This window comes from Ipomoea nil, unplaced genomic scaffold (genome assembly GCF_001879475.1).
Source record: "Ipomoea nil cultivar Tokyo-kokei standard unplaced genomic scaffold, Asagao_1.1 scaffold1250, whole genome shotgun sequence".
Classification (NCBI taxonomy): Eukaryota; Viridiplantae; Streptophyta; class Magnoliopsida; order Solanales; family Convolvulaceae; genus Ipomoea; species Ipomoea nil.
The window spans coordinates 1,980,647-1,990,294 of record NW_017617678.1 but is presented as its reverse complement, the minus strand read 5'-3'; the positions used below and the strand labels follow the sequence as shown (position 1 = coordinate 1,990,294).

Here is a 9,648-nt window from a genome sequence, read left to right as displayed (position 1 = left end):
ACCCGAAACCATGCTTAGACACTTTCAAACGCAATTGATAACACACGTAGACAATTAACAGATCAAAATCAAGAAACAAACGGCACATAACCTATCATGCTTTTCTAAACATAATAAACACCCAATCATGCGAAATCCCACCCAATATACCAAGAATAATACCATACGAATTCCACGATATAACCTAGGGTTCTAATTATTTTTAAATCAACAAGAACACAATTCATCTTCCAAAATCAAGATTCGGTAGGAATATCATATAAGTATCAAGAACCTCATATAATCATTAAGAACATCAAGAACACCATGTAATTGTCAAGAACGTCATATAATCATCAAGAACACCATAATTATCAAGAACCTTTCATCATCAAGATCACCCATGGAAATCATCCCACCAATCATCAATAATAATATCACAAATCATCAATACACAATATTATGGGGAAATCCTAAGAGGGGAATCATAACTAAGAAAATAGGTTTTGTTGAGACATGGGTTACCTCTTAGCCTTAATTAATTCCTTGGCTATGAAGAGTCTTTCTTTAAGCTTTCTTGCTTTCTTGATTTCTTCTAAGGGAATTCTTGGAGCTCTTTGGGTGGTGAGACGTTATTGTGGTGGGGGGGGGGGGGGGGGGGGTTCTAGGTGCCTCTTAAGTCCCCTATTTATATAATTAGGAGTCCTAGTTAGGAACTAATATTACAGGCTTGCTAATTCTATTCCTTTTGGGACTAAGGATTGGGTTTGGGGATAAGGGCCCGTGGATTATGGTGGGCCTTTCCTAATTAATTATTGTGATTTAATTCTTTCTTTTGGGTAATTGACTAAACGATTTAATTGATTTTAGGGATCGTAACACGGGGTGTTACATTCACGTCCCCTCGAAGGCCGCCGACTTCTTGTAATCCTCCACCGAAGTCGCAGCAATAGTCGCGCCCTTGTCCCGCTCCTCCTCCCACTGACGAGTAACCCTCAGCAGCTCGGAGGTGTGCTCCTCCACCGACTTGGCATGCTTAGCTTGCTCTTCCAGACGAGCCTCATCTGTTTGGCGCAGTCGGGTGGATAGAGATTGCAGTCCCGTCTTGTATCCCCTTAGTCGCCTGCTCATCTCCATCTGGAAGGTGAGGTTCTACAAGAACAGAGGGGGTCAGATAAAGAAGAAGAAAAAGACAAAAAAGACGACGAGTCAGAAACACTTACGCGGTACGATTGGCGAAGCGAGGCCTCGAGGATGTACTCGTCTGGCATTGCGCCAGTCATCTCCACGTCCTTAGGCAGAAGAATGTGGTCGGCCCAGGAATGGACGGAAGAGCCGCCCTGCCAGATTTGGGCGTCCTCATCCAGCTCGATTCACAACCGGATCCTCTTTGGAGCCGGCGCATCCGATTGCTCGACTGGCCGCTTAGAGCTTGGGCTCTCAGACGGAGGAGAAGGCGGCACTCGGGAAGGCGAGACAACAGGTGACGGCGTCAGGTCCACCACGGTACATGGTGGTGGAGGAGTCGACCTCGAGGCTGGAGAAGGGAAAGATGAAGAGGCAGCGGCGGCACCCGAGGCGCGTTGAGACAGTCGACGCCTCATCTTCTTAGCTCTGTTAGCCATCTCTGGAGTGGGAGTCTCAGCTTCGTCGGAGCTGGTAGAGTCGGAGTCGTAAGGACCAGTAAAGAAAGAGATTAGTGTTAGCAGTCGGACAAAGAAAGAAAGAGAAGGGAAGGACATGGGAGAACTACCTAAAGTGGCCGCGCCGTCTGGCAGCAGGCCTCGTTTTGCCATGGCTCGGACCCGAGACCAGTACTTAACAGAGTACGGCCCCAAGCTCTTCAAGAACTCGTCACCCTGGATCGCATCATGGGTGAAGACGGCGCGCCGAGAGCAGGGCTTGAACAGAGCAGCCGGACTCAGAGGAGCCACCGCCCCCGAAGAAGAGGGAGTCGGTTGGGAAGAAGACGCCGGTGAGAGACCAGGCGGAATCTCCATACGGCGAGGACTGGAAGTGGAAGAAGATGACGAAGAAGTCGACACGGGGTTTCCCGCCGAGCGACGGGAAGAAGAAGAATCAGAGGAGGAAGACATTACCAACCTGAGAGTGCTAGACGGAGAATGCAGAAGCTTGCGTTGAGTTCTTTTTAGAGAAATTCGGAGAAAGTGAAAGAAGAGGGAAGAAGATGAGTATTTAAAGGGGGTAAGAATCCCAAGGGGCGGCCACGTGTCACCCTCTCATTGAAGAAGAAAAATGTGACAAGAGGTGAAGAGACACTGCATTCAATGCCTGGGAAACCGTGGTGACGGTTCAGTCCTAGGGCTAGCCTGCAAACGGCGCGTCTACCCTAGGCTAGAACCGGGTTGCAGTGACCCGGCCTGCTAACCGGAAGCCCATCGTAGGCTTTGGGCCCACCGGATGCGGATCGGAAGCTTCCAGAAGGACCCAGCAAAACCCGGCCCATTTTTGGCACAGGCAACGTTTGTGATAAGATCCGAGTCCCAGAGTCGGATAATCGGATTTGGCGACTCCCTAACGAGAAAGGTCCCGGTAGAAGAGAACAAGGAGTTGACCAATGAATATACGAAGATAAGGGAAAAAACATTACGTGCAGACAAAAGGACAAACAGTTTATTCGAAAAACAGTAGAGGCCTAAAACTCGGCCAAATACAGAGTACAAGGGGGCCTAAGACTCGGCCAAATATGGAGCACAAAGGAAAAGAGGAATCATGGCTTGGCTTCCTCCTCCGACGGCTGAGCAGGGGGGGGGGACCCTCCAAGAAGTACTGAGGGCGGAAAGGTGGAGGACTCGGCTCAGGCTCCGGCACCTCGTCCAGATACACGGCCGGCTTCCCGTCATCAATCATCTACAAGGGCTTCTCCAAGGCACTCGGAGACATGGCTACGCCAAAAAGAGGAGGAACCTCCCACACCTCCTCCTCCTCCGGGCCCGGATCGTCCACCACTGGTTCCACCTTGTCATCAGCCGGCTCCACGGGGGACAGATCCAGCATATCTGGGGACACCACGATAGGATCGGAGCTTGAGTCGCCCACCAGATGTCCACCGTTGGCCAGCCTTTTCTGCCTTAGCTCTTCCAAGCGAGCATGCTCCTTGTTGCGAATGGAGAAGCGATGATCGCCGACTCTGTAGCTCATGTCAAAGGTCTATGAACAGAAGTGGTATGAATCACCAGCATAAGAGGCCTTTATATAGCCTCAGAAGGTCGAATATCTAGGCGGAAATCACGGAGCTGATAGTAAACTGCCGCGATCAGGCCAGATTAGACGGGAGACAGGGATCTGTGTCAGAGGGTAGTTCCATCAAATTCGCTCGAGAAGAGTGAGATTTGCACGTTGAACTGAAAAAGACAGATTCACCAAGGATACGGGGAATATTGCAGACATCAGACTGAGAAGGGCCTGACAACGTGGCCGACTCCCGGACCCATCGGCCGGGAGAGTAGGATGGGTGCCAAAAAAGAATTAAGAAGCAAAGTCCCCCAAGGTGGGAGCGTAATTTTTCTTAATAAAGGAGGGGAATACACGAAATAAAGAGCTTATTACATCACAAATAAATAAGAAATGCTCTTATGTAGTCCCCCCGGAAATACGGAAGCAAATCTTGACCGAGGCCGTCACTCGCTGGGAGAAGAAGAGCCGCTTCCAAAGAACGCCTCCCCCGATGGTCTAGTGGGAGACGGACAGAAGGTATCCCAGAAAGCTGGCATGATTGGTGGCACCACCGGCTCCTCGTCATCCGGATACATCTCCAGATATCAAGAGAAGTCGGCGTCATTCATCAGGCCCGTAGCCGGTCCATCCAGGTCATCAAGCGGAATGGAGAAGGTCATACGAAAGGTCGACTGTTCGGGGACGGCCACCTCCATGAAGGACCCATCCTGAGCAGTCACCCTGGCAGTACTCGGAGGCGGCGGATTGAGTGAAGTCGGAACATTCTCGGTACGAATCGGGGTCGGCGGCTGTTGAATAGAGGAAGTAGCACCGGGGGGAGACCTCTAGGAAGACGGGCGAGGAGCCTTCTTCTTATTCTCCCTCTCGTGTCGAGTCCGCTTGGAAGGTAGAGGGCGTCGAGGAGACCCAAAGTCGATTCGCTTTCCCTTCAAAGGCGAGCGACCCATGGATGAACAAGTGAGAAGAGACGTAGATGACAAGAGGCTATTTATAGGAGCCATGCGGAGCGGGGAGAATCCAAACGGCTCCGCTGAATCCGGGAAGATAGCAGAGGATCCGGACATTAGGAGGCCTCTTTAAAGACGGGGATCCGATAATGGAAAGGATGGACGGTTACTACTTTCCCAAACCCGGATTAGTGGCCCGGGTATGAGAAAGTGAGGGACTAGTTGATGGGGTGAGGACCCCGGCCCAAGGAGAAGGGCCCAAGAGAGGAGCCCAGAAAGGAAGATATGGGCCAGTAGAGAAGAGAAGCCAAGTGAAAAGCTCGGGCCGAGTCCAGGAGTCAGCCTAGGCCCAAGCACGGATAGAGACTCGACCCTGAGCCGTTAAGGAACATTGAAGAGCCTCATTTAAGGAGACTCGGCCCCGAAAGGCGTTCCAGCGTAGCCTTCAAGTCGGTCCCAGAGCCGTTGGAGGCATTCAAAGCGGGACTCGGTCAGGCAGGCAGTTACGAGTCCATAGAATCGTTGGTCGGTCCAGTAACGGCGTCCAACGGCTTAATAATTGTAATTAGCCTTAATACCAGTAATTAATGACCTTCAAGACAGATGGAGAGAGCCTGCTATATAAAGGCCTCTCCACCCCTGTAATAAGGGCGGGTCCATGCCCAGAACTCCAGAAGATAAGACACACACACTTTCTAACTATCCGACTACTCATCTTTTACGATCACTTTGAGAAAGGTGAATCCACCAACCAAAGGTTATGTTGGACCTCCTTGGGCCCGAAAACCCAAAAACCAACAGAGATGTTAGAGAGGGAGAAACGAGAGAAACAGAGAGAAAGAGCTCTGCTGAAGGAGAAAAGCCGTAGAGATAGAGGGTTCTCGTTACGAAGATGGAAGGCTCTGCTGAATAGACAAATTTGCCCCTTAAATTAACGGCCAACAAACTGATATTGGACAGAAGGATCTTTGGTGGAACGGTTTAAAAAGTCAAGTGCCTTTTTCGTCCAAATTAAAAGTTGAGGACCAATTTTGAAAAATCGCAATAGTCAGAGGACCATTGCTGGAATTAACTCTTTAATAAAGCATGCACGTCATTTGATTAGAGAACATTCAAGTTCTCAAATTAGTCATTCAATACTCCAAATTCATCCAATGCTCTAATTAACCATCAAATACTCCAATTATCCATCTGGTACTTCGATTATCCATCCAACACTCCTTATTAATTCCATCTCGTAATCCCATGCATCTGATTGCCAAAATTCGGATTCAATCTTCTTCTTCTTCTTCTTCTTCTTCTTCTTCTTGTTTTTTTTTTTTTTTCTAACAACAACCTAAAGGAATTCATGAAATTGTTTATAAAATTAATAAAAATTCATTTTATTTTATTTTTTTAAGAAGGAAAAATAAAGCACCTTAAGAAAGAAAACAACACACCTAAAGAAGGAAAATAAAGCAACTTAAGAAGGAAAACAATACACCTTAAAAAGAAAACTCACGCTCCTAAAACTTTAGACTGACGCACCTTAAGAAAGAAAACCACGCACCTAAAACTTTAGGCCGACGCACCTTAAGTTTCAACAACTGACGCACCTTAACCACACAAACCACGAAAACCACGCACCTTAAAAAGGAAAACCACGCACCTAAAGCTTTAGACCGACACTTAAGTTTTCAACAACTGACGCACCTTAAGCACACAACACAAAAACCACTCACCCTAAGCACAAAAACTACACGCACCTTAAGAAGGAAAACCACGCACCTTAAAAAAGGAAAACCACGCACCTTAAATTTGACCTAGATGCAAAATTATCAAATTACCATCGTGTTTTTTTTAAAAAAAATTTTGTTAATCCTAGACGTTGATCTTGACAAGATCAATGGCTCTTATCTTACCCCACAACCACATCGAACACACACAACTGCACAGGAACCCATTTCTATATGTACAATGTGAGTTATACTCATCCCAGTATCCCACCATTAATTAGTCGACAGGTGGTATCGATCATTGGGAAGATAGTTGGAGATTTGCAATTGATGAGAAAAAGCTAATAAACGAATCCAACAAATGAGAACTTACCGACAGTAGCTATGGAACCCACCACGTCGTATACATACAAGCACAACCTACCTGATCCAAGGAAGATGAAGAAGCAGAAGCATATATACTACATATGCCATATGCCATATGGTGTACTTTCCCGACACTGATGGACTACTTCAATTCTTGGGGACACAAAATATCATCTCCATCTTCTGCGGCATAAGATTTCTCATTAGTCTTTTTAAGATTTCCTTGTCACATATTATTCATTTGTTTAGTATCCTGTTATTTAGTCTCAAACTGTTATGATCATGATCGTGGTTGTGATCGTGCTTTATATAAGATCAACCGTCTTTCAATTTGAGTTATTATAGGATAGTGATCTCATCATTTATTTCTATTAGGATGTGTTTAGAAATAAAGAAAATGACTTTTGCAAAATATTTTATCAAAAATGATTTATTTTTCAAAAACTTTTTCATTTCTAATGTTTGGTTACATTTCAAAAAACTGTCTTGATCGATGTGTTTGGTCTATTTTCTAAAAAAAATGAGCAGAAAAGTAAAAGGGTCAAATACCCTAAACTATATCTGATCAACTCCGAAGACAAAATCGGCAACTGTCGTCGATCACCTTCACCTTCTACTAGAGATGGAACACGACCAGTTGGTCACCATCCATTAGAGAAGGCGACCAACTACTCAAAAAAGGGGAAGTTGTTGTAGATAGGTTGAGGAAAATGGCTTACACAAAATGTTCGAAAGGCGAAGAGAAGAAGTCTGAAAAATGACTTTTCCTCAAAGAAAAAAAAAAAAGAGAATTTGTTTTCTCAAAAAATAAGATAATTTTTCTCTTTGATCAGAATTGATTTTCCATGACTTATTTTTTCATGCCTTGTCAAACATTGAAAATTTATAAAATAATTTTCAAAATTATTTTTTAGGCTTCCAACCACTCCCTTAAAAGAAAAGAAGAATTCATTGATTTTTGCATCGGAATGTTTCATTTTCGATCCGCTGGTGCATTTCGAAATGTATTTATCAATCAAATTGCACTTTAATGCCGCCTGCAAATGTTGATGGCGCCGAAATTAACGATATGATGTCACTTTAATTTAACAAGGGTTCAGTGCACTTTAATAGGAATGGAGGTTGGTATCTTGTATTTATATGTCTATTTTTCTGCTACGGGAATGGAGGTTGGTATCTTGTATTTATATCTCTATTTTTCTGCTACTTTGTTTTATACATTATTCTATAAAAATTGTATTGTATACATTTTTTAATACAAAATTTTGTACTATTATTAAAATGCACATGCTTCAATCATATATTTTCTTATTCTTCAAAATAATATTATATGTAAACATTATATATTGGAGTAATATAATAAATAAATTTGTTAAAAACATTAATTATTTACCATATCTAAAATCATAATTATGTTTAATCATTTACCATATATAAATAATAAATTTCTAAATTTAACAATTATTGATTATACCATAATTATTACCTAAATTATCAACTATACTTTTAAGGGAAAAGGTACAAATTGAACATTGAAATATTTGGGGATAACAATTAAGCCATCGAACTCGAATAAGCTCTAAATTCATCCATGAACACGAAAAAAGAAAAACAATTAGTATTTTTAGCAGGTTAACAACAGGTTTGCGCTGATTAGGATGCCATGTGTATATTTTATTTTATATTTTATTATTATTATTATCCTACTAAGCATTTGACACTAGATGTCAATGTTTTCCTGATTTTATTTCTTGCCGTGTCGAGTACTGTATTTAAAAATAATTTTTGAAATTTATTTTAATATGTTCAAATAAAATAATTGTTTTCAAATAAAACAAAATAATAAAATAATTATTTTAAAATTTAGAAAAAAAATAGCCTAGCCGGAGACGAATGGGACCCATGGTTGTCCCTTCATCTCCGTGGTTGGCCGGAGTCGAAGGGGTCCCCTTTCATCTTCGTAGCCAGTCGGAGACAAAGGAGTCCATGGCTGGCTAGGCAGTGACGAAGTGATGGGGACCGCCTCATCTTTGGCCAGCTATAGAGACGGTCCCCTTCGTCTCCATGACTGGCTAGTCAGAGACGAAGGGTCCCCTTCGTCTTCGGCCAGCCATGGAGGTCTTTTTTTTTTTTTTAATTTCAAAATAATTATTTTATTTTAAATTATTTAAAAATTTTAAAAAATTATTTTTTCTTGAAACAAAAAAAAATACTGTATTATTTTTAAATATAGTAACCGACACTTCAAGAAATAAAATCAGGAAAACATGACATCTAGGAAGTGGGTCAAATGCTTAGTAGGATAATAATAATAATAATAAAATACAAAATAAAATATACGTATGGAAACCCAATCAGCGCAAACCTATTGTTTACCTGCTAAAAATGCTAATTACTCTTTTTTTTTTTTAGGTTCATGGATGAATTTGGAACTTATTCAAGTTCGTTAGTTTAATTGCTATCCCCAAATAGTTCAATGACTTATTTGTACATTTTCCCTACTTTTAATATAATATGAATTCTACAACTATGAATTTTTTAAAAAATTATATATTATTCTTTTTTTTAAAATCAATATAACTATGATTTTAACTTTGAGTATTAATATTTTTCATCTATTTTTGCGTATGCATATAGAAAATACTATTATATTTGAAATAAGAGCCATATTAGTTAGGTGTTAATCAATTTTACTCAATTTTTAATATTATACTAGTGTTTTACCTGTGTGATTAGTATGAATTAAATAAAAAAAAAATTAGAAAATAAAAATATGTTACAATGTACAATATAATAATATAGTTGCAATTCCATATATTTGGTCAAATATCTATTTTCATAACATACAAAATTATAATTAATATTTTGTATAGTTAATAATCACACACACATTTAGATAAATTTATAGGGAAAATTTTCATTATTAAATTGAGAAAAAATTACATTTTTTGTCCCAAAGTTTTAGGGTAATTGTAGAATTCGTCTGTAGTTGTTGGTCTTACTCACTTTTCATCCTTAAGATATTATTAGCGTTACACTTTTACTAACAAAACTTTATGGATGAAAAGTGAGTACGATAAGTTAATAAAAAGACGAAAAGTGCATCGCCAATGATAGCTTATGGGCAATGATGAGGACATGGGATCCCGAGGGGAGGGGGGACATTTTATTTGCAAATTATTGTGTGGACCGTTATATGGACCATAACAAAAAGTACATTTTTAATATACTAAATGTATATTATTTTTGTACTGAATGTACATTATACAATATAATGTACACTCAGAACAAAAATAATGTACATCCCTTGAATACAATGTACATTATTTTTGTACTGAATGTACATTATTTTTGTATTGAATGTACATTATTTTACAATAGACAAATATGGTCCACACAATAATGATTGCATTTTATTGGGAAAGTTTAGCTCAACCGTTGTC

At 41.1% G+C, this 9,648-nt stretch overlaps 1 protein-coding gene across 1 annotated transcript; it reads right to left on the bottom strand.

The window, feature by feature from the left end:
* Window positions 1-1,352: 1,352 nt before the first annotated feature.
* LOC109184117 (flocculation protein FLO11-like) lies at window positions 1,353-2,075 on the bottom strand. The gene has a single exon (XM_019334163.1). The coding sequence runs from the start codon at window positions 2,073-2,075 to the stop codon at window positions 1,353-1,355; it is 723 nt and encodes a 240-aa protein (XP_019189708.1).
* Between the last annotated feature and the right edge of the window lie 7,573 nt (window positions 2,076-9,648).